The following is a 26,212-nucleotide window of genomic DNA, read 5'->3' on the forward strand; positions in this document are numbered from 1 at the left end:
CATTTACGACGACGAGACAGTAATTGAAATACATGCTGCAGAAAATTTAAATTGTCCTGATTGCAATTGCACTGTGCGACAAAAACAAAAGAAAAAAAGTTCAAAACATAAAAAACAATCAATATACTGAAGAAACCATGAGCCAAACATAGGAAAACTGCTTTTTTTTGTTTTATCTCTCTAACATTGACATTTTTGTTTCAAGGACTATGAAATTTCAAAAAACAAAAACTTATTTAAAAAATTCTGTGCGATGTAAAATAACAATATGGGTACCAAATGAAAGGGAAAACTCTGTAGAATTAAAAAAAAGCTTCTTTGAATAGGTTCGAAAATATAGTCTTAGTCTTTAACATATAATTTTTTCAAAAATAAATAATTAAAGTTTTCGCGTAAAATTTTAAAACGATATTTTCGACACCACTCGCCATTATGCACCATCATTTTAATATTTTTTTAATTTTGCAAGATATTGTCTTTAATTTGATAATCATATTGTTATTGTATAAATAAATTTATTTTTAAAATTTCATCGTCCTTTAAAAAAATCCTGATGCCAGAGGGAATCAAAAATACATTACGAAGCTCAAATAAATAAAAAACTAATTGTTGTTTAAATTCTTGTTGTTTATTTTTATACCGGTTTGAAACAGCAATTTATGTATATTAATTTAATTTGATAAACTATGCTATGTAAACTGTTGTTGATTTTCCACTTTTTCATTGGGAAATCCATAAAAGTGAGCGCAGAAAATAAATTTAAGGCATTGATTTCTACAAAACTTTTTAAAGAAAAGTTAAAAAAAATGTATTTAATGATAGACCATAAGTCTAAGGATAAGACCATAAGAAATTTTTAGTGAAACCCAAACTGTGCTGTGTATGAAAAAACGGAAAGGGCAAGAAAGGCTATTCGCAAATTCCAAAAATTCTAGATGAGGATTGCCATGTGCTCATTAGAATATTTCAAAACTGGCCCCGACATTTTTTCTCACCTATTAAAAGACGATACAGATTAAATGAAAGCAAAAGGAATTATAAAGACGCTAGAAAATTCATAGCCAAGCATCAACAAATTGGTAAGGCTGAATATTTTGCAGGTAGGCAATAAAAAACTTGATATTAGCACTGTTCAAAAATTGTTTATCTTTCCTAGTAAAAGGATAACCAACAAGTCTGGCCTGTCTAAGGCACTCTACCTACCCCCAGTGTTTGCTCGAGGAGGATCAACTTAGTCCAAAAAACGGTTCCGACCCCAGAAGTACAGACGATGAGCCTGCACTTGTTACCCACGATTCCGTACTGTTCTAGTAGCCATAATAACTATGAATACCGTGTTCCTTGCTACCAAGAGTTGGATAGTGTTAAATCATTCCTTGATGGGCCTGGAATTTACCGTTCTGATGGAAAGGCCACATATGGCCGCCTGCCCCTCTGAAAAGATAACTAGAAACGCACAATTTTCAACCCTTCTCAAGGTTTAGTCTGGCACAAATTGAGATTGCTAGCACCTCGGCCTGAAAGACCAGTGATAAAGTACCCATTTTAATCCAAAATTTTGGTGCCAAGTCTAAAGACACCCGCTCCTGCTCTGCCCTCCATCTTCGATCCACCTGTGTATCACTGTAAATATCTGTGATTTAGTTCTGGTAAACCATTTGGCCAGACATCCCAGTCAGGTATTTCTTAGAAAATACCTTTGCATTGTTTTTTAAGAGTACTGTCAGAATTTTGCATTTGCAAATTCCTTGAAGCTGCTTCTGCTTTGACAACAATGTTGAGTGGGGTCCTACCTAGGAGCGACTCTCAAGGCTACGGTTGAACATGTTCTTGTTGCTCCTGTAGATACAGGTTATTCAAGTATGTAAATAAATTAATATTTTGTTTTACAACAAATTGGTTAAATTTTTGGTTGGGGGGAAAAAATACCATCCTAGAAAACGGGGCACTCCCTTAGTTTTTTCCTTTTGTACTGTAACAAATACAGGGTGCTCAACGGCCTTGAAACGTGCTGTGAAACTGGCAAAAATATTGGTGATTTTTATAAAAAGCTACTGTTTCCATGACAACTGAAGCCTGTGTTATTTTTTTAGATAATTGAAATCGGAAATGTTCTTAGGTTGCTTAACCAATTGTTTGATTAATATACATGTGTACTCAATACTTCTTCTAGAGTAAAATATAAGCATTATGAGCATCCTCTAAATTTATACTTAGAAAGGTAAACTTTGGAAGCTGCCCCAATTTCGGAATTTTTTTTTTTGGAAAACTCTAGTGTACATACTAACACAATATTTGTCAAAAATTTGCGCCTAAAACTATGAAGCTAAGATTTGTCTGTATTCGACTAAATTTTTTGTGCATTTTTAAAGCGCCTCAAATTAAATTTTTGCTGCATAGTTTTAGTCGTAGCTCACTTGTCAAAGGAGTCCAGCTTGACAATTTCTCAAGTGCACAGAATTCGGGGGTTAGTATGTTCTGAACCTAGGTAAGCTATTAAAGAAATAGGTTTCCAAATATTTTGCAGTAAACATTATATGGAGGTCCCAGAAAATGATGAGTCCACCCAGGAATACCACATGTAAAAACCAGTTCATTTTTAAGCACAGCTGTCACAGTAGTATACTGGCTAAACGCTTCCTAAAGTCTTCTTTCCAATTTTGAAACAACTGTCAGACTTTTATTTGATGAGTTCGGGGCGCATCAACCAAATGTCAAAACTTATTCTTACAAAAATAATTTGAAGCAAGTTTTTTTTTTTAGTTAATTACTTATTTGATTTGTGCTGTTGTTTTTAACGGTCATATTTTGACTGAAAATATTTGAAAGAAATTGTTTTTATTTTACTAAATGCTACTGAAAATTTGCTAAAGTGTGAAATGGAGTCTATTATATGCATATATATGCGTTCATGTAGTTTTATTTAATATATTACAACATTTAATTTCCTTTTTAATTAATTTTAGTTCATTTTTCTCCCCAAATCTGCCTCCAATAACAGCAAAACTTTCAGGTTATTTCGGACAAAAAAAAAAAACTGTATCTTAACTAAATAACAATTGTGACAAATGAAACTCTAGATTAATTACAAAAAATACAACAAATGGTTTATTGGTGTCCGAACTGTCACGATGCCTCGGTCATGCCGCCACCCACTTCGCAGGTAACAATTACTAAGTAATAAAGAAAGCTGCGTTCTCTTCATTCATTTAGCAAAGAAACAAAATCATTCATTTCATGTACTTGTATTTGAAGTTGCGCTAGCGTATCTATTTATTATCAGCGTCATATATCACATAAAAATATTTCAAAATATGCGCTTTTTTACAAGCTACGACTGCTATCGACTTATAAAGCTATGGTCAAATAAATGACCTTTCTTCGAAGGTCAAGCCAATTTATCCTTTTATTGAAGATTGTGACAAAGCACTTCAAGGCTCCTGCAGTTGCCACAAATCATAGTTGATAGCCCATTAGCATTTTGTGACCGCCCATAACCAGCTGTAAATAATATAGATAGCCAATGGAATTTCACTTTATGCCAATAAAAGATACCCCGTTTACCAGAAAATCAATTTGGACACGACAATTTGGAGTGATGTCAAATGTTCGCGTGCTTGCGTGCAAGCTATTGTGTGGATGTGTGGGTGTTTCGGTCTCACACACGCGAAATGACAAAATGACAGTACATTAAGCGGAATGCTAGCGAAATGACAGGTTGAAGGCTCGCATATATCGATTTTTGCCTATTAAATATAATCCGCCTTCATACTCCCACACACAACGCTAGTATTTACATAGGAACCTTCTGTTTTGTATATACATATGTATGCGTGTAAGTACATAGGCGCACTGCACGCATCAAATCACGCGTTATTTCATTTTGTTCATTTAATAAATATATGAGTGTTCGCGCATATGGTTGTCAATTCATTCCGAGTATGCTTTGTAGGGCAATGACGATGATAATTCGTCTGGAAAATGTCAATCGCCAGATAACGACGAACGTCTAGGTGGACGAGCGAAGGAGCAAATGGGTAATTTAAGAATTAGGTCAGCATTAGGCATGGCGCACACTAGGCCGATACGACATGCGATATTTTGTCGCAAGAGTATCGCTGTCGTGCAAGTGTGCACAGTTTTCATCGCTATCTACCAATTTACACGTACTCAACATGTCGATGTCTCTTTCGCATCGTATCGCGTATCGTATCGCGTATCTTATAGCTCTAATGTGCACCATGCCTTATTGTGTTGAGTATTCTTCAAGAACATGCATATGCATACACACGTGCATATACTTAAGCTGGCCAATGCTTTGTGGCGGGAAATATTTAGCACTTGGAGGTTTGTGATTATTATTATAGTTAAAAGAGTTCTTATAAATGTTGTGTATATGTTTTTGTGGATGTTTGCGGTTTTTAAGTTCAATTCGATGAGAAACTAAAAACTAAAAAAATAGACTATTTTTGAATTCTTTCAAAAATATTAGGTATGCACTTATATAGCTCATTAAATTTTAGTGCAGTCTTCACGTGACTCAGAATTCAGATAGCAGGCATTTTCTGACAAAAACTGACAAAAACTGATTAAAAATCAACGAAATTTCTTAACCACTTCCCATATTGTACGAGTACTTTTCTGCAAAAAAATAAGCAATTATATTAATCTAAATCTAAATATAAAATCAGTTAGTGGTCCAAAGTTATGCGGTAACAAATATATAAAAAAAAATAATAATAAAAATATTCCGACGAATTTATATTCTTCTCCTTTTTTTGAAGTCGGTCAATAAGAGTTTGGCAGTATGGAACCGTTATTCCACACACTCACACGCAAAGACTGTCTCTCTAAATTCTATCTTTTTGCTGGAGCTTTTCTTTTTCACAAGTTTCTTGGTCGGACTCAAATTGAGGCTATTTCCGGGACATTTCAGGGTTGTTATGCTCTTATTAGACAACGTTTGGCATGGCGCAGAATTATCTTGAGAAATTAGACTAACAGCCAAAGGAAACAAAGCATCTAACGAGAATCGCAAATAGGCCATTATGATATTCAATGTATCCAGAGGCGTTTAATGCCTCTTTGAAGAATAAAGTTCATTCTAATGAAATTTTAATAATTTTAGTTTCTTGTTGATTTTTTCTTTTACACACATTTTGATGGTGCTATATACGCATACAATCTGTGTGACATATTCGTAATCTAAATAAAGTCTTCTTCTACGATAGTTGCAGCCTCTGTCACAGATATTCCATTGAAACTAAAGTATGTCGGAAAGCTCCCACTAATTTTAGCGTCTGCTTTGTTTTGACTATAAATATGCCCACATAAGTATTTTTAAACACAGCGTCTGAAGATTTTCTAAATTTTTAGGGAATCTAAATTTTTAGGGAAGTGTCCTACTCTAAACTACAGCCGAATGCCTTTGCTAATAAAGTATGACCGCAGATCATGTAATAGAGAGGCTATTTTTTCTTAGTCGTCGACGAATTTGTTAACTACAGTGATACGAGCAATATACACAAAAAACATTATCAAAAATAAAATTTTAATTTAATGCTTGCATTACGAGCTCAATGGCCCTCCTTCTGGATTACAACTGCACGTATCACATTTGCTGCAATATCTTTACCGAAAGCAAATAATTACACCATCTTTTTAAGGCGATTTATCGTGCTTTATGATTTTTATCAGACAAAGAAATGATATACTTAATAGCTTTGAAGTTTTGTAAGTGAACGGCTACCAATGCTTTATTGTCTTCCCATGCACTTAAATACTAATATCTTTTTCCGATATTATTATCTTTCATCTCAATTTTATTTGCACAACGGAAAATGAGACGAAAACAAGGTCAATGAATAACAGGCGCTGAAAACGACACGGACGCACTATAGACTTTTCGAATAGATAAACAAATAAGAAAAAAGCGTTGTAAAATAGGACAGAATGCGTCATTGCAAGAGTTCAGTTCACTCATTGTGATGTGCTTGCGCTTAAAAATGCACATCATCTTCTTATGCATACATACATACATATATGTATAATTGATTTCATTTAGTGTCATTATACTGTGTATACCCAGCAAAAAAATTTGGTAATCGCTTTTAGTGGTAACGTGTTCTAGAACGCATTGCCTTAGAATGTCTTTTAATTTTTTCGCTTCTTTTAGGCATTGCTAGTAATGGATAGTAGAATGTTTTACAATATGCTATTATTTTCGCTGCCGAGATAGGCCGATCTTCCACTCAGCAGTCGATATCGATTTTTAAGTAAGATCTAAATATCTAAAAACTAACATATGTGTGTATAAAAACGGATTTATAAAAATTTTAATTGATTTTTTTTTTTTTCTTAAGACAATCAGTATTTTCTGTTTTCAATTTAAAATACATAAATATGTACTTATCTAGGCATTCCACAGTAGTTTCTTTTTCTGTAAGGCACTCTTTGTTCGCTTCTCCGCATTCTATTTATCCATGCGTTCTCCCTTCGTTCGGCGGTAATGCTGCGGGTAAGGGCTTACGACCAACGACATGCACATGATAAAATAATACCTTCTCTTCGTCTAATTCGATTCCATTTTAATTTCTGTAGTAATCGTGTTTTTTTTGTTTTGCTGGGTATGGGCTCTTCAGCTGGCGCGAATGTACTTCACTTCTGCTTTGTCGTCCATTTGTTTAAATTTTCGGCTGCCTGTTCTCATAATTCTCGTTTATTAATATTTTTTTTTTAATAAAAGACGCGTTAGACAGATGCTGCGTATCTAAGTAGTATGTGTGCTTCTACATAATCATACACATATTTATATTTAAAAAAAAAAAAAGTTGATAGAAAAAAGTCGCACGTGGAAGCGAACAAAAAATAGAATTGGTTTAAGATTTTCTCTTCTATACATATCTATGTGTGTATGTATTTAAGTTCGAAGAGGCTAAACAATTTTAGGTTCTAAAAACCATCCATATTCTAATTCGATTCGAATGTTCGATAATATTTCGTAAGCCAAAGTAAATTAGTAATAGGTTCAGCCAAGAAAGAGGCCCCTCAGACTGAAGGAATCCAAATTGTGGCAGAAAACCAACTATAGGCACGCTGCGGTCGTGAATGTAGTTTATAGTGAACTGCGTAATGGAATCAAGGCCGACTGAGATGTCGAAACTGGACTCGCATCGTAACAGTCGCGAAGGAGCAGCTCGTCACGTAAAAGCGCATACTTCAGATTATAACAGTCGTGAACGTACTGATCGTCTCATATACCGAATAACGAGACTAGCAGTACGTTCACGACTGTTATAATCCGAAATATGCGTTTTTACGTGACGAGTTGCTCGTTTACGACTGTTACGATTCGATCCCAGATTGCTCCACGTCATCCTGATTCAATGTTGCCAGATTCACAGTTTTAACACTAAATTACAGTTTTTTTTAGATAAGCTTACTGCTGTTTAAATTTACCTCCTAGTATAATTTAAAGATTTTTCAAAATTCCCAACATGAACGAATAACTTAAAATTTCTCTTTCGTTTTTTTTTTTGTAAAATGTGGAATGGGTATTTTCTCAAATTAATTTGAATAAAACAATGAGTAAACTAGAAATTCTAGCACTTTTGGTATTAAAAAAAAATATTTCTTTAAAAAATTATCCAGAAGGTACTAAATTTGAGGTATCGAAACAAAGGCACGAAAAATAATGAAACTGAACTTCATTAAAACAAAGTGTTATTTAAACATTCCATTATAACTTAAACGGTTTATGATATTTAATTTCTTATTTACATTTAATAAAATTCACAAACTTTAATTTTTTTAAAACTCTTTGTTTTTGATGGTTATAGTTTTTTGGTCGACATGGCAGGTTTTTCCCCAAAAATTTACAGTTTTTTGCAAAAAGAAAAATCTGGCATCACTGTCTGGGATTTTAGTTTTGAGATTCCCTTACACTCGGGTTTGTATGTCTTTGATCTTCAAATAAGGTAATTATATAGCTTGCCTGGTAACTGCAGTGTCTTTCAGGCGGAGATCTTTGACATAGATAAGGCGGCTTGACACATACGGAATAGTAAGTCTCTATCAGGGAACTTCACTATATTCGTTGACAGCCAGGCGACATCGAAAATGACAGGCCCCAAGTTAGTAAAGTCGAGAGCAGTTCGGAAATGTCGTGCAACTCTGGCCTCACTGAGTCACGTCAAAACGCCACTCTTGCTGGGTTCCTGGATATAGCAATATAGAAGGGAACGAAATAGCCGATGAGCTTGCTAGACACCGCTCGGATATGCAAATTACCGAAGTGAATAACTCCCTACAGCCACCGATTTTATTTCTACTGGTTGAAGAATTACTTATGGATCAATTAGTACGATTGTGAGTTCTTAAGATCCTTGTGGCCGAGTCTCAATAAGAGTCTTACTGAAGAACTATTGACACTAAACCAATCTGAAGTAAGGGCTCTTACCGGTGCTAGAGCACCAACGCTCCAGCAGTGGCTTCCTCTGCAGGATTTTTTCGGGAGGAGGATAAAGAGGAATCAATTGACCACTTCTTATGTCAATGTTCAGCTCTCCAGACAAGACGTCTCTAGCATTAGGCATAAGGATATACCTCCTCCTGGCACTCACAGAGGGCAAATCTGCCTCCGAGTGGAAATATGAGTTAGTCGTATGCGTCTTCCTAACCTAACCTACTTCCTTTATACTTTTTCTAAAAATTCGTTTTGTACATAATATTTTACGCTCAAATATGTTTGTGTTTAGCTGAGTTTTTCCTCTGGCTTGTGTTGTAAGTTTGAAGCTATCACACAGATGAAGCGACCAAAATATGAGTGTTGTGAGAGCGGCTATTTTAATAAGCAAAATTGCCCGTAGAGAGCAGATAGAAATGAATACCAAGATTTTCATGCTTTTAGTACTCTATTCAGATATGGGTTTTGCATTACGGCCTGAGTAGCAGCCGCTACCACATGCCAAATAAAGCGAACAATTGTGGCTCTATTGTGCGAGGCATTTGACGACCCGTTGAGTAATTGAAAGACACGATACGTTCAGTTGAGTTCGGGTTATTGCCCGAGTCCTATAGAGGATTATATAAAGAACATTTTAATGATATATTTTCCACGTTGTTATGAAATAAAAACTCCAGCAAAATTTAAGTATATAATACTATCTACCCGATAGGTTCCGGGTAGAAAAAAAATTTACCTAACAGCGGTCCCCTCTCGGAAAGCTTCTCACAAAACCATTTTCCGTGCGTAGGCGGCGTACAATGGTAGGTCGCTCTTACTTTCCTACGAAGAAAATGGATAGCGCTGTAAGAAGAGATCTTTCAAACACCTTTCCCAAATAGAAGTCTTTGACCAAGAAGCCTCTTAAACTAAAAAAAAAAACAAAAAATTTCTCTCTGTGCAGTTCCTTTCTTTCATGTTGCTAAATTTTTTGTAAAATCTTTTTTTTTATACTTTCCATTGTGTACATTGTTTTTTTTTTTTTGCCAGGCTGACGAATTGGCACTATGACTGCTTAGCTGGCTGCCGGCTCCAACCAACCACAGAATTTGTTTTCGGGCAATGTTTTTCTTTCGGGTGCTCGCGACTACTATGTGTTTGTTGTTGTTGATGGCAGCAGCAGTATATTTTTGCTGCCTCATTGGCGACCGATGCGTCTATTTTTGTAAACCGCGCGCTCAGCTGCTGCATGTAAACATTTGGCAGCTACAGCCTCAGTCACAGCTGCCGTCGCTGCTGCCCATGCCAATGTTGTATGCATCCGCTAGTTGCAATTGCTAAGCAAAAGTCAGCAATGTGACTGTTGTTGTTGTTGTTGTTGTGGCACTCTCTGGTATTTATAGGGGATAACAAGAATTCGATGGCTAAAGTAGCCTGCATGCGCACGATTTATGAAGCACATTAATTAATATTAATGACAAGGGTGTGACTTTAATGTTCGGCAAGTGTTGTCAACACAAAATGTTGGACGAAAAGTAATAAATATTTTGCTTTTACATAGTGTTTCGAGTTCAAGAAATATGCAACTTGGCAGGCAGGAAACAGAGATTAGTGCAACACAAGAATTTCTAATAACTTATTACCTAAGGCAGCTCCAGTGTCTGCAACAATGATATGTATGTAAATATGAAAACATTGTAAATAAAACATTTTGCTTTAAAAAAAAATAAAAATAAAATATGTGTAATTAAAGGAGGAAAATGAATAACGCTCACGGCCGCATGCACTTTTTGACTCCCAATTGATGCTGCTGGTGAAATTTATAAGAGAATGCTCTATTTGCTTATGTATTTTTTACGCCTTCAGCTGTTTTTATTGCCACTGAAATGCACTTCTTCCNAAAATTATATAGATATGTACATAAATACATACATACATTATGTATGGGCGTAGCCAGGTAGGGGCAGGGGGGTGCTCGAGCCCCCCCTAACTTTCAAATTTTTCTTGTATATATATAAAATAGTACCCTGAAATGCCAGCTTAAGAGCGAATTACCTTATTCGTAGATTATTCAGATCCAATTACCATGCGAATTACGAACGAATAGGCCATAGTAAATTCAGCATTATATTTGAAACAAGAAATTTTTTTGTGTGTAAAATACTACATTTTTTTTTACTTCAAGCTTGATAAGACATTTTCAACACTATTTTACAGGGCACTTCTGGCTAAGATAGCAAAAAGTCTTTGGTAAGACAAGTGGAAGACAGTTGGCAAGATAGTTCGAAGGACTTTTGTTATTCTTGCACAGAGTCGTTGTGAAAAGCTATTTTGACAGCAAGCACTTGTATAGCACTTAGCTCGCATCGCTCCAACAATCGCAATGAGCGAGTGAGCTAAGCACCATTCGAAAGATCCGACTTTGAGTCCTAGAGTAACGAAATGTTTACTTTTTTTTTTAATTTACGTTATATTAGTTTATTTATTCATTTTTATTTTTTGAGCACGTTGAACTTTGATGGACTTTGATGGACAGATTGTTTTTAGAGAATAATGAACCATATTTTTGCTATTACCAATCATAATTCTAAAAAAAACGTATTATTCAGCCCACGCTAATGTGTACATAAAAAGTTAAAAACATATGCAAAAAAAATAAGCGATAAAGAAGAAATAATTGATTGATTGAGCACATCTCATTAGAAAATTCTCTACATCGTCGGATTGCAGTTTTACACTACCTTCTCTTTCTTATTTACATATTCCCTATGAACAATAGTATTAACATTTTGTTGACTTTCGTTTATCTTTGTCACTTATCATTCTTAGCATTTTTACATACTTGTTCATGTTCATTAGCTATTTGTTCCTTTCATTGACATAACACACAACTGCATACATACATCCCTGCAGGAAATGGATCTAACTTTAAGCTAACATTAAGTTGATAAGGAAGGAGCTAAAAGTCACTTATTATCTGTATATATTCTTTGACGAAAGCTAACTATATTTGTATGGCGATGGCCGCGTAATAGTCAGGGGTGGTTACCTCCGCATTAGATGATTTGCCTAGTTACCAAAACCTCTCGAAAATCACAACAAACCAACCAGACCTAGTAAAGCCTTATTTTAAGAAATGAAACTACCAATTTTGGTCCAATTTGACCGAAACGGCAACACTGTATTCAACCTGCCTTGACCGTAAGGGAGAGCAACACGTAACAGTTTCCTTTCATTTGAATAAAGTTTCATTTAATTTGAAAAAAGTTTCATTTGGTTTGAATAAAGTTTCATTGAATCTGAAAAAAGTTTCATTTAATTTGAATAAAGTTTCATTGAATCCGACAAAGGTTTCATTTAATTTGAAAACGGTTTCGCTTCATCTGAAAAAGGTTTCAATTAATTTGAAAAAGGTTTCGCTTAACCTGAAAAAGGTTTCATTTAATTAGAAAAAAGTTTCTTTTAAACTGAATATGCTATAGAAATGTGTTTAAAGAAAACAATCTCCTTTATTACTCCTGCATTACTTGTCAAGTAGTTTCAAGTTAGCTTTTTGTAGCTAACTACGGGTTATATATTTTATAGAAATCCTGCAAAAAAGCTAACAACAAGTGGGTTATTTTTTATCAATTGATAATTTTTTTCTGCTGGGATATGTTTGTACTAGGGATGTTGCGAATGTGGAATTTTAAATACGATGCGAATGCGGATGCGGATGCCAAGTATTTTTGAGAAATTAATTTAGGTAAATTAGATAAAAATAGAAGAATTGGTAATTTTAATCACATTTATTTTATTTAATAGTGAAATTTGAAAAAATTTAGCATTATAGTTATTAAAAAGTCTTTTCAGCTCGTTCAGCCTGTTTCTTAAAGGGTCATGAATAAAACCTGCGCCACTAACTTAACACAATTTTTATTAATTCATTTCGATTGATGTCCAATAGTTGAGAGGACTTTCAGTTGTATTTATTCTCTTCACTAGAGAAATCTTCCTAGATCTGACACCACTTTCGGGTTTTCCTAAACTTTTCTCCAAAGAACTGTAATGTCACCAGCGTTGCTCGCGCTTACTTTTGTACTACGTTTTTAAACCTTTCTTCTGTAACTGGTTTGAAAAAAGTGTGCTTTTAGCGAGGATCTAAATAGTTGGGTATAGCAAATAAAAAGTAATTTTACAAGAATTGATATTTCGAAGATGATATGAGGTTCTCAGAGGTGCTCTTTCCATTTTGGCTTCTTCGAAAGAATTTAAAAGATCAACACAAGATTCCATGATTTGCCACTCCTCTGACACAATTGGTTCAATTTTATCATTTCATGTCTCCGTAGTAAAGACTCAACGAACCCTTTACCTATAAAATTATATACCTATATTTAGTACAGTGGCAATATTTGTTTGCACGACGACTTCTCAAAAGCTCCGCATTGATTATTGCGCATGCGAATGTTAGAATTAATGCGGAAGTTCCGCGTTAACGAATGCGAATATCCGTAACATCCCTGAAATGTACGAACAGCAAGTACATACGAGCATACATATATACGTTGCGGAAGAAATGCTTGCTTGCTTGGCATGTAGGACAAACTTTTCTTTTTACGTAGTTGTGTGTACAGCAGTAAGTAATCAGCATTGCATGCCAAATGAACATTTCCATTAAATAAACAAAATGTCTAAATGCTATCCTTAAAGTAAGAAAGAAGAAGAAGAAAGAAACTACCAGTGCTGGCGATAAGTAAGTGAAGAGTCAGTGAAGTTATTTAGAGCAGTAAAAGAAGCGACGAAGGGCAAATATCAAATGACGATATAACCGCGTACGCAATTTTGGCCGACTTCAGAAATGCCTGGCTATATTGTTTTCTTGTTCGGCCAAACTATAGCCAAGTCGTTCTCGAGGTGGTGCGGTTGTTAGAAACACTCCTTAACATTCCACCTATAGAAATAATTCGATCCCCAGCTAAAAGTGCTCTAAGACTTAGGCCAACAATTTGAAAGAGTCATGCTTCCATTCTGGACAAGGCTAGAGTACAGAGGGAGTTTCAGGCTGAAATAATCCATTACTTAACACATAAATCGTACAATTTTTTCTTTTTAATAACGAATTAAGCGATTCTTAACTGTCTCTGTGTACCTCTCGGGGTAAGTGGTAAAGAGTCACATAGGTCACGCATAGGTAAATGAAAATATTGTCAAAATACTAAACGTCAGCTTCTTCAGACAGCTAATCAGGGTTATCACAGAATCCATCGTAGCTTCGATTTTCGTGAAACCTACGAAAGTGTTATCACAGAAGCCGAATGGCTACGAACGTAAATTCGAAATTCGTAGAGCCTTCATTGAATTTGTTCGTAATGAAGATTCATGCAGATACTCTACGACGAGTTTTGGCTGTCGGAACAAAATTTAAAATCACTGAATCTTAAAAATAATGGTAAAAAGCTGCACTATTCTTAATAAAAAATATTTGTTGTACTTCAACCATATATTTGTGTAAACGTGGACGTAAAATACCAATACTACATTCATCTGCTAGACGCCATTTAATGAATGAATATTTTTTATGAATCGAGGAAATAATAGTTTAACAACAATTTAATAGGAAAAAAACCTAATTTTTTAATATTAAAAAATTAATTTAAAAAAATATTTTAAAGAAAAAGAAGATCCGCTGCCGACGACTCGGACTCGAAGCCGGATCTCTCAATTGGCCGTCCAGTGCTTTGCTCACTCGACCATTGGACTGATGGGGTAGCGTGAGAGCAAAATGGCATACATAAATGTCTATTGTCTTCTTTGCATCAGCTAATTTTGAATCAGCATTCGAAGGTAGCGACGATATTTTCGAGTTCACTCGGATTCAGTGATAGTATTTTTTTTTTCGTATTCGTAGCAGGCATTCGAATTCGTAGATTTTCTACGATGGATTCCGTCATAGCCCTGAATATGTCTGGAATTGAATTCAAAGTTTCTAATATTTTAGTATTAGCATCTTTGATCAAATTGGCCGCTGGTCCTTCTAATTCGATTGATTCCAACTCTTTCCGTTTTTCGACAAAGTTTTTTTGTCCATAAATTCAGAAAACCTCGATGAAAATTCTTCGGTTACACAATTTATTACCAAAGAAAACTCTTCGGTACCGCTTGCTTCGTCAGGTTTTCCATTCAAGTCCAAATCGGATTTCAAATTTTTAATATTTGGAAAATATTTGTGATTTTTGAAAACAATATCTTTACCAAAAACTTTCAAAAGCGTGAATGGATCGATTCTAATTATAACAGCTTCAAAGCGCCTTGAAACTTTACTTTCAAACTTAATAATTGCCGGCACATATCCGTAAAAACCATACACTTTGCAAGCCACGTTTAAGCATCAAACCTTTGTTTATTTAATAGAATCTCTTTTGTGGATTTTGTTGAATATTGTCTGTATTTTTAGGAAGTTCTGAGCTACATTTAATGTTGGGCGTGAAAAGATCTACCTTGAGCGGGTTAGACTGAAAAAAAGTTCATTTGATTTTTTTTAATGACCACCCTAATGCACACATATTTAGTATCAACTGTGATAATATTTAGAGCACAATGCATCTCCAAAATGAAAAATTTTGTTTTACTGTATTTCTATTTCAATATTTTTGGCCCCAGTCTCGCTCGTTCGCTGTCACCTCTACGCCACCGGGCCTCTCTTCTTGCTATTTTGGCCGCCGGTCACTTTAATATTTGTGATTATTTTAGTTTCGGCCGCCAAGGAGTGACGTATAAGACTAACAAATAAGCGGTGCTTGAAACGCTGACAAAAGCGCTGCCGACGCTGATGCTGCAGTAGCGCGGGAAAGCTAGCGACCGACACTTTTTCGCAAAAGTCTGCGACTAGGCGCTCTCTTGGTGACAATTTTTCAGTTCAGTTGGCAAGAGTGAGTCGTGGCGAGCATTTCCTTCAACGGAATACATACACGTTTGATGAATTATGTATCTAAGTTAGCCGCCAGCAGTGTTAAAATATTCAGAAGCCAAGTTACAAAGGGCCCAGAAAGGTGAAGGTGTTTTGTGATTTTAAAGAAGCAAGTGCTTCTTCGCAATCGAAAAAATGTAAACAAAATTGGAAAGTTCATAAAAAAATCGTTCGCTCTTACAAAAGATCAAATAATAAATATTTTCACAAATTATTTGCAGCTGTTGCCAAAATCAACAACAACAACAATTGCAAGAGCATCTAACGCATTGAGTAATCAAATTGAAAATACGTAAATTTTTTTCTGTTCAAGTGGGCGCGCGCACATTATTTCTCGCCCGTCAGAGTGTATACCCAAGCAGCGCCACCGAAAAGTTGTTAGTGGTGTTATTATTATTTTGGTCGCGCTGCAAAATGACGTATTGAAGAAGGCAGCGGCGCCTGGGCGCCCGCCATTGTATTCTTCCTATTTGTGTGCGCGTTGCTATCGTATTTTGGTGAAGAAGTTTACATTGGCTTAGGGTCAATATTTTTATATGTATTTAGTTGTTGCTATGAAGCGAAAAATAAAGTTTTCACAAGTAAAAGTTTAAAATAATAAAAAAAATAACTTTACTTTTATAAGTGATATTTTAATAAATATTGAGAATTTGGCAAGAAGTAAACCAGCAAAACGAGAATATTAAAACAATAAAAAATTTATTTTTGCGTTCATTGTCTTAAAATTAAGAGAAGAGGAAAGTGAAAAGAAAATCGTGAAAATAAAAATAAAAAAATATGTAGTAACGAAAAAGCATACAATGCGCGTTTGTCAACCCCAGCGGCGCGGCAGCCGAGAAACACAAGTACGTGCCAGTGCATTAATGGGGCAAACAACATAAAATTAAAAGCTTTAATGTGCTGAAGAAAATAGAAAAAATATATATATAAAAAATAAATTTTTAGTAAAAAAAAATAAGTAGTACCGAATGCTTATTAGAGGAAATTAAAATCACTTTTTTCGGAAAAAAGATTAAATATACATAGCATAAAATTTATTTGAAGTGTTCGTGTGAAAAATGTAAACAACGTCACTGTTGCCAAAACGTGCCTTTGCGATGGATGAATTTGCATACGCGCTTAATCTGAGCTCCGCCACGATCGACATGAGCAATGTAAGGGCAAGTTCATAATATAGCTGAATCGAAATTTTCCATCTATTCACTAACAGTAAACAAACAAATAGCAGTTCGGAATACATACAATTTTTTTCATGGCATTCTTTGTTCAAACAAATTATAAACTGCTATCAATTTCATGTTTAGATATTTCCGCGTTTGACCGTTCGCCCACAGGAAAAAAAAATTAGTTTCCGAAAACGCCTACCTCAAGCAATCAGTACTTTCGTCAACGCGTTGCTTGTAATAGCCAAAGCGAATCGAATTAGATATAGACAAATTTATGTATACATAAATGATCAGAATAAAAAAAAAAAATCAACTAAACAATGTCTGTCTGTCCGTCCGTCCGTCGTGCAAAAATTGAGATATTTCAACGAAATTTTTCATCTAAGATATTGAAAATTGGCCAAATCGGACCGTAGTCACGCCCACTTCTAATATAACGGTATATTCGAAAAATGCATGAACTACGATATTTCAGTAAATATTGGATCTAAATTGTTGAAAATTAATGTGTGTAGTAGAATTTTGGTAAAAAATAATATTGTTATGAAATTTTTGTAAAATTGGTGTGACCCCACCCATTTATGATGGAATGCTGTATCTTAGTAGCCCCTTCACTAATCCTTACCAAACTCGGCATGAGCCTTTCCTAGGGTCTAGCTAAGAAATCTGTTAAAAATCCCCGCCCCCTACCATATAACGGTAATTTATAGAAAGACGAAAACTGCGACAAATTAGTAACTACTGAAGCTTATTCACTTAAAGTCGATCATTGCAATAACCACTGAGCATAAAATTAAATTATAAAATTTTTGTTAATAAGGGGCGTGGCGCTGCCCCTTTATGACCACAAATGTGTATCTCGGTAACCAATTAATCAATTTCTACCAAACTTGGTGCACTTAATAACCTTGATACGGAAAAGCGATTAGTTGAAAATTATTCAAATCTGACTAAAATTACAGCCGCTTCCCGTATAAAGGAAAATTTCAGAAATACGATAAATCCGATATTTCAATAACTGACGATGCTAATTTACTCCAAGTTAATACTTACAACAATATCTCATCAATAAGTATGACTGTTATAGACTTTTAGGAATTGGGCGTGACATAGCCCACTTTATGACTACAAAGATGTATATCGGTAAACGCTCTATCGATTTCTACCAAACTTGGTTTAATTATATCACTAAGTCTAACTCAGCATATTATAGTAAACGTTTCAAACCGGGAAAACCTCTTTTATCATGCAAAGGTAGTTTAGAGAAAGTTGAGACGACGATATTTGTTACCTGCGCTGGGTGCATAAAATTTGGTTTAATCAGAACTTATACTGCTTTACTTGTTTATGTTTGCATTTGTTCGCTATTTGGCAATGCTTTTTATTTTTGATAAACAATATATTTGGCTTTGTTTAACCGCTATCATCTGACTGAAATCATAAAAGTCAACCCTTTATCCAATAACTTTATATAGACAAAATTTCAAGTTGAAAAAAAAAAATGTCGAGACTTTTATTAATTTATCATTTGTTCTCAATTCTCAAGAGCCGGCGTGATATCGCCGCCATCTTAGAAAGAAGGCAATTTACATCGACACCGTTATTTTTTTCGAAAAAAATAGAGAATCATTTTTTGTTAGTCGAAAAAACCTAAATTTTTTGTTTACGAAAATTTCTTAGGGAATAGTTCCTTACTATGGGAGTGATACTCATACGCACTGGTTCACTTCCACTTCGTTTCTACCGAAAAATGCAACCTTCTCTTTGCCCTCTACGCACAAACACTAAGAAAAGGTCGATGAGAAGGCAACATTTTTGGTAGAAACGAAAACGCCATTACTGGTTTTTAAGTGGAAGTGAACCAGTGCGTATGAGTAACACTCCCATAATAAGGAACTATTCTCTAGCAAATGATTTGATGTATGTATGCATTTTCAGCCACATATTTAACAAAGTGAATTGCAAGGCTACGCCATTAAGTAGTATTTTTGCGGAGTTCAAGTTATAGCTGGTTTTCCCCTTGTAAAATTCAATGACGACATTCGCCGTCAAATAAGTGAAAACACATTTTCAGTGGAACAAAAAACCTGTCTGTAGATTGATTTAGATCAGATTAGTTCTTCAGTCGAGTACATACGATACTAAATCGGTCCGTTTTTGACCTCTAAAATAATTGGAAAAGGAATGGAAAAAGAAGATAAAGTTGTGTCAAAATGTGACAGGATAGTGAAAACAACCTTTAATTAGGAACTATCGAAATGAGGATCTTATTTTTTAAGTGATAACCGGGTAGTGTTAAAGTATCCTTTAACAAATGAAATCAAATCATCCCTCAACCTTGAGTGCATTGAGTGATTAAATTTCCTTGCTAGGTGCAACGATGTCTAGCTAGGCCATAAAAAAAGAGAAAGTGTGAAAGCTAATGGCAGAACATACTGGCCGTAGACCCCAATGCTATTAGAGAAGAGAACAGAAAAGAGAGGAGTGCGTTGAAACACTGAAAAAAGTCATCAGCAGTGGAATTCTGACAATCACCACGTTAAATTTTCGTTTCCAAAGTTCTCTAGATGAAAAACAGTGAGGCCTAGATGTATGCAAAATAAAAAAGCAACAGATGCAATGTGTAATCAGCTAAAGCTGGCGGTAAGACTAGATAGTTTGCATATCGTTAAGCGCGCATGCTATTCTTTTGGAGATTTTTGGCGAGCAAGATTAGTGATAGCGAATGTTGGAATCTGATTGCAGGATACTGCAGACTGTGACGCCAACTGTATAAACTGGGTATAAGTAAAAACGAATGAAATGTGCCGCTTTTAGAGCCGACCAAGGAGACCATCACATGTTTTTTTTTGAGTCTGTTGCTGTTTGGAGATGGCTTGAAGGGAGTCTAGGTTTACTGGGTAATTTTAGCTAAGACAGATGGCAAGATAGTTCGAAAGACTTTTGTTATTCTAGCACAAAAGTCTTAGAAAAAAGCTCTCTTATTCACCACTCGAGGTTAAAATCCAATTTTGGGAGAAAGCACTTGTACGTACATATATCATTTAGCTCGCGTTGCTCCAACAGTCGCAATGGCCGAGTAAACAAAGCACAGGGGTGCCTTTCGAGAGCTTCGAGTTCGAATCCTCGGGAAGCGGATTTTTTTCTATTTTTTTTGTGTAATGTAAATTTTTTCTCTTTCAGAGCCATTTAATTTTTTGAAACATTTTTTATGTATCTTTTCTCTTTAAGTATTTATTTCTTTGATAATTTAATTTTCTTTTAATATTTAGATGTTATTCTTTTAACAAGAAGAATATTTTTTGAAGTTTAATTTAATTTTAAGGAACTTATTTAATTTATATTTTTTGAATAAATTTTTTTTTTATTTTTTTAGTTAAATTCTCTTTTAATTTATAGAATTTAGGACCGTTTTCTCAAGTACCCTGTAGCTTTAAAGCTCACTTTACTCACTCACTACTTAACTTTAGACATGCATTTAAGACCATTCAGAAATTCTTTGAAACTTATTTTATTAATTTGCTATTTTTTTAATCAATGTCTTTTTTTCTTTTTCCTTTTTTAATTAAATTTTCTTTAATTCTTTGATTTTGTTTTAAAAATACTTTTTTTTCTATTTTTTTCAGTTTTTAAGTACTATTTTCTTTTGAATTTAATTCTTTTTTTTCTAATATAATATTCAGATTTTATATTTTAGAAAAGAGAAAAATATGTTTTTGATGTCATTCAATTACTAAAAATACTTTTAATTATTTTTGTTTTATTTTCATTTTAATTATTTTTAATTTTTTAATTTCATTTTCTTTTACTTATGTATTAGTGTTAATTAAAAAAAAAATATATATATAATTTTTTAATTTAATTTAAAAGAAAAACTCATTGCAAAGACTTTTCTTTCAATTAGTTTTTCGAAAGACGGTAAAGGGCTTCCAAGATAGTTGCCAGAATTAACAACTCTTTTACGAAAAACTTTTTCTTTCGAAAGACTGTAGTGAGTTGAAAGACAGTTACCAGAATTGCTCTGCTGATATACTCTCAAAATCTCTTCTTTCTGGGGAATTCATAGGCTTTAATAAACTTTTATTTTCTTTTAGAAATCTCTGATTCAGATGATACAGATCAGTGGCTACTGACTCAAATACATTTGACAAAAAAACGTTAATTCTTTTAAATCGCCTTTATTTATATTAATCCTTTGAGAACAATATATATATCGTTAAATTAATATAGAAAGTTAAGGCCAAAGTCAATTTTTATTAACCAATTGTTAATGAATTTAAAAACCATTATGACAACCATAAATTAAAGTCCATATTTAAAAGAAACCAACGCTTGAAAAAAGTTCCAAAGGACTTTAATTTCTATTAGATTTTTAAATTTGTTATTAACCTTTCCATATTACAGTAGCGCTACATACATAACTCCACAAATATGCAGCTAATAGCTATCTAAACTAAAAATATTCACCAATCTATGTTCTTAAATATGTAGCTAGAAAAAAAAGACTGTAATTTGTTATGTTCTGACCATGTTTGCATTAAATCACATATCCATTTCATGAATTGCTAAAAGAAAAAGATCAATATTGTCTTATAAAAAATTCTTAACTAATACCAATTACTTGTTTTTTTTTAGGGGATGTCGGGGTGTGACCAAAGCACTGTCGAATCATTGGCCGAAGATCCAACAGATTCACCATTCGTTGCCGATGAGTGTCTCAAAGTACGCAAGTATTGGTGTTTTTTGCTCTCGAGCATTTTTACCTTCCTTGCTGGCCTATTTATTGTGCTACTATGGCGGGCTTTTGCATTCATTTGCTGTCGCAAAGAGCCCGATCTGGGACCAAACGATCCCAAGCAGAAGGAGCAGAAGGCGTCACGCAACAAACAAGAGTTCGAGGGTACCTTTATGACAGAAGCCAAAGACTGGGCTGGAGAGCTTATATCGGGACAAACAACAACAGGACGAATTTTGGTGAGTTAAAAAAAACCATCTTATCTATTAAAACTACAAATATGTTTTCTTTGAAAATTTACCAAAAAAAAAAATGAAAAGTTCAGCAACTGAAAAACATGGTTTATAATCGTTAATGAACTGCAATGAAACGCCGTTAATGTCCTACATGCTACTTGTATACATACATACAATTTTCAAGTTCTATTTTCTTGTTTTATTCTTTTTTTTCTAATATAATTTTGAAATTTTATCGTTTTAGAAAAAAATATATATATCTTTAATTACATTTAATATTTAAAGAAATTTTTATTTATCTTTGCTTTATTTGCATTTTATTTATTCCTTTCCTTTTTAAACTTAATTTTCTTGTATATCTTAGTTTTTTTTTTGGTTTAAAAATAAAAAAAATATATTTTTTTTATTGAGTTAAATTTTTAGAATATTTATTGCAAAAAAAAAAGAATTGCCGTGTAACTTAGCTTAAAACCGCGACGCCACAGCCCATATTATTTACAAAAGCAATTAATTGCGTTTTAACTTTTTTTCTAGAGGTACGGTCTTATTTATGATTCCCTACAATTTGATTCAAATGAGTCGACCTCATCTAAACGTTTTGTTACAGCCAATGCATTTTTTACAGTATTTTCTGTGTTCAGTGACGCTGCTGAGAGGACATTGGGCTTAGCTCAGAAGTACCTAGGACAAGTAAAGACTGAGGAAAATTTCCAAAGCCCCTTTCCCGGTTAATCAGCATGCTCGTAGAGCAATGGAGTTATTTGCCAATAAATAAATAAATATAAAACAGGCATAACATTTTTTACTCTTTCACTTAGTGCTGTTTTCTCATGTTGGCTTTACATAAAATTTGTCTGTTCTTTCAACTGATTTTTTCAGAACGAAATTTGTGTTTAAAGCGCAGATAAATTTTAAAAACCTAAAGGGGAAAACGGCTCTTAATCTTTTAACTTAACTGCTTCGGCCAGTATGAATCTGGGGGTCTTCTCTGTATTGCGATGCGAAACTCAATGCGATTCAAAAGGCGGCACGGACTAATACAAATTCATAGTGCCAAGTTTTCGTATCTACACCTCTTGCATTACTGACCGTCGTCGCCCGCATTTGAAATTTCCGGTTTTTTGAAGTAAATGAAAAAGCAACAAAAATACCAGCATACAAATGGGGGGACCTGAAGTTTTACGCCGCCTCCGACCGGGCAAATGGACTTTATGAGAAGCTTTTTATGGCAGAAGTGTTTACACTAAATATGTACACTCGGAGGTTTGTCATTGCTTGCCGAGGGGCGATCACGGTTAGAAAAAGCCTTTTCTAATTTAGAAGCTACTCGGAGCCGATATCGAACCCAGGTCCTACGGAGTGGTATATCCCACTTAAACACAAATGCATTATTTAATGTATGTATGTAAATATATTTCTTCACATCTGCACGAATTCCATTATTGTTATTAAAACTGTAATTATAATGTTTGGTAACTTTGTTGCCTGCACTTAATTGGCCCACTGAGCGGTTCCTTTTAGCAATCATTCAGACATATTTTCCTCTAGACTTTTTACTACGGTACAACATGGCGTATGCGTGTCTTTTAGAAGCGCATTTTACTTTACAACTTTGGCGTTGGCAATTCATGTGAATATGTGAATATGTATAATAGTACGCGCCCACTTTGCATACCGTGCGCTATCGGTGACTTGAATCTTGTTCGGCAACTAAATAAGTGCTCACTACGCTGCCATTGGTCATTTGCCTACCTACACACACATGTATGTATGTACATATGGTTGATTTTATGAGCTGTGAAATGAAAACGCCTTAACGGAACAATGTGTATTGGCGACTTTAGTCGGAAATAGTGGCAGTTAGACTTCCGAGTTTTGACATGTTAAACGACGCTTTTGACCAACCAATCGGGCTATTTCCTCAAAAATGAAGCAACACCATTTTTTTCTTTCAAAGTAAGGCAAGAATGCTTTATGACTATGGAAGTTACCATTCTTTTTGTTTTTTTTTTTTCAATGTGAAAATTATAAATTCCCCTTTTGTTGTGTACTTACTTGGGCACTTATTAAATGCGTGGACTCGCAACATATATGTACATACATATACATAATATTTCAATGCAGCATAACTGAATACATACTCAAACTTTGTATGCGCATACGGATGTTATATTTCAATTATTTGCCAAGACAATTGGGCATTTTACAATTTTAGCGCAATTTAATATTTACTAGAATAGCTAATGCTCATGGTGACAAGTATTTTGAATACGTTTGCATATACAGTGAGTATCAATAATAATTAAAATTATATCTATGTATGCATTAATACGCTAACATAAATTTTGTCCGCTTTCGTTTGGCGATTGTACCGAACCTAATTCAAAACCACTTGGGAAAGTATTTTACTGTGGACGATGAGAGATTTTACGGTTTAAAATTTGGTAAAAATTCAGTGCATAGTTGTTGTTGCAACCTGTTTAGTTTGAGTTGTTTTCGGGGTTTTTTTTTTTACTTTTTTACATTCGTAATAAAGGTAAATGTGATGATGAAGAAATATATGATAACAATTAAACCAAAAAGTGAAGACAAAATTGAAGATATATACGAAAACGAAAGCAATGAGAAATCGATAAGAATTAGGGTAACTGAAAGGGTAGAAAAAATTATTGATATTTTTCGATAGTATTCGGAATAAATTCAGTAATAAAAAATTTGGTTATCAAAAGTTATCGTGTTACCTAAATTTATCGAATCGCCGAAGTTTATCGAAATTATAATGCATGCTAACGCAACGTATCGAATTATTCAAATTGATCAATTATTGTGTGGTATTTATAGACACAGAAAATTATTCGCCGAAATTTGTCGAGTTAATGGAATATATGAAGGTATAGATTTTTATTGAATTATCCTTATTTATAGAGTTAACGAAATTTATCGAGCTATCGCAATGCATTGAGTCGAGTTATCGATAATCATTGATTTAATAAAATTCGAACGTTTATCGAAACGAAGTTTTGGAATTTTCAAAATATATCGAGTTATCGAAATTTCATCATTTTACATACGTAAATTTAACGAGTTATTACTGCTTATTGAATTTTATCATGTTACCAGAGTGTAACGAGTTATCAAAATTTGTCGATGGCTTTCAATAAAACATAGAGCTATAAATATTAGCCGAGCCATCGAAATTTATGGAGGTTTCCAAAGTTTATCGAGTGTTCGATTCATAACGAGAAATATAGGTACAGTTTTGATTTATTGAAATTTATCGATCACTCCAAACGCACAGTAATTGATATTTATCGAAAATTATCGAAATTCGTCGAGTTTTCGGATCTTTTTAAGTTATCGGATCTTATTGATTTTTATATTGATTCAATTATATGTATGTATCAAATTATCGACATTTATCGAGAAACTGAAATGTATTTGGTCAATTGCAAATCCTGTTAAAAGACTGCAAAGATACACATAAACAATTCTTGTCACGTTTTAGGTCAAAGTAGGAGATTTTCCGGTAAGTAATTTTGTACCTCTCCAAGAGACTTAAATAAAAAACTAGAAAAATGTTAGATTTTCGACAGTAACTGCCACAACTAGTAAGTAGTTGAGTTTGCAATTTTGTAGCACAGTAAATTTTATAAAAATAAAGTGCAAGTTTAAAGTCGCTAACAATCGCAATTGATTTTTGAGATTTTTTTTTTTGCTGAGAGTGCTGCGTAACTTCTTCATTTAAAAAAAGATTGTATTCATGCGTTACATGGACGAAACTGCGCAACATCCTCGGCAAAAGAAAAATCTGTTGCAGTTTATTATACTAAACTGCTTGTTGCTCAACATTTTTCCAATAAATCGAACCGAAAAGTTTAAAATTTCGATGAAAATTTCTTGCATTTTCCAGAGTTTTGTGTGAAATTAAAAAAAAATAAATAAAAATGTTGTTTTTGCTGTTGCATGAACTATGCTTTTATAAAAAAAAATTATAAAAATTTGGTATGGAAAATATAAATAAATCAACTCGTCAAACCGTTATAGGTATACTTATTTTTGAAGCTCACTGTATGTATGTATATAGGCTAGGTAAATACCCCTGCATAAGCCGTTGATTATAATAAATGCAATTTTCGGCGGCCAGCCCCTTGCCTGTAGACATACATACATACATACATACATAGACATCTTGTAAGAGCCTAGCCAGCCAACATGCCTGCCTGCAAGTAGCGCAGAGAAGCGGTTGCGTCGAGGGCATTAATAAACACATACACTCACAAAGCATTCACATATAAAACTACTATATACTATTGACTCACAATTGCTGATTGCACTGCTGTGCTGCTGTCGAAGTGCCAGTGAATTTCACATTGCTTTGTACTTTAATTTGCATTCTTGCACTCGCGTTTTTACCCCATTGTGTTTTTTGGCTTCATGATATTTGTTTTGCTTTTTTCACTGTTTCCCCTTGAAAACTGAAATTGGACACGGTCAAGTGCACTTATTTATGCGCATATATTACATTGCATGCATGAAAACCCAGTATGTAAAATTAGTAGCGCCTCTTATTAAACGATTTCAGGCAGTGGTTTTTTTTAGAAGCGCCTCATATGGGCATGCCATTCATAGGCAGACGAGAAGGTGTGATTTCAAAGCAATGGATGCCAAATAAAAAAAAAAAAA

At 34.1% G+C, this 26,212-nt stretch overlaps 1 protein-coding gene across 1 annotated transcript in view; it reads left to right on the top strand.

The window, feature by feature from the left end:
- Positions 1-26,212, top strand: part of slo (calcium-activated potassium channel slo) — a 179,927-nt gene that overhangs the window by 11,725 nt on the left and 141,990 nt on the right. The window contains exon 3 of the mRNA XM_017611489.1: positions 21,194-21,532. Within this exon, the coding sequence (XP_017466978.1) occupies positions 21,197-21,532 (336 nt within the window). The 5' untranslated portion in view covers positions 21,194-21,196. The remainder of the gene's footprint in view (positions 1-21,193; positions 21,533-26,212) is intronic.

This window comes from Rhagoletis zephyria, unplaced genomic scaffold (assembly GCF_001687245.7).
Source record: "Rhagoletis zephyria isolate East Lansing unplaced genomic scaffold, Rhagoletis_zephyria_1.1 Rzeph_scaffold_00411, whole genome shotgun sequence".
Lineage (NCBI taxonomy): Eukaryota > Metazoa > Arthropoda > Insecta > Diptera > Tephritidae > Rhagoletis > Rhagoletis zephyria.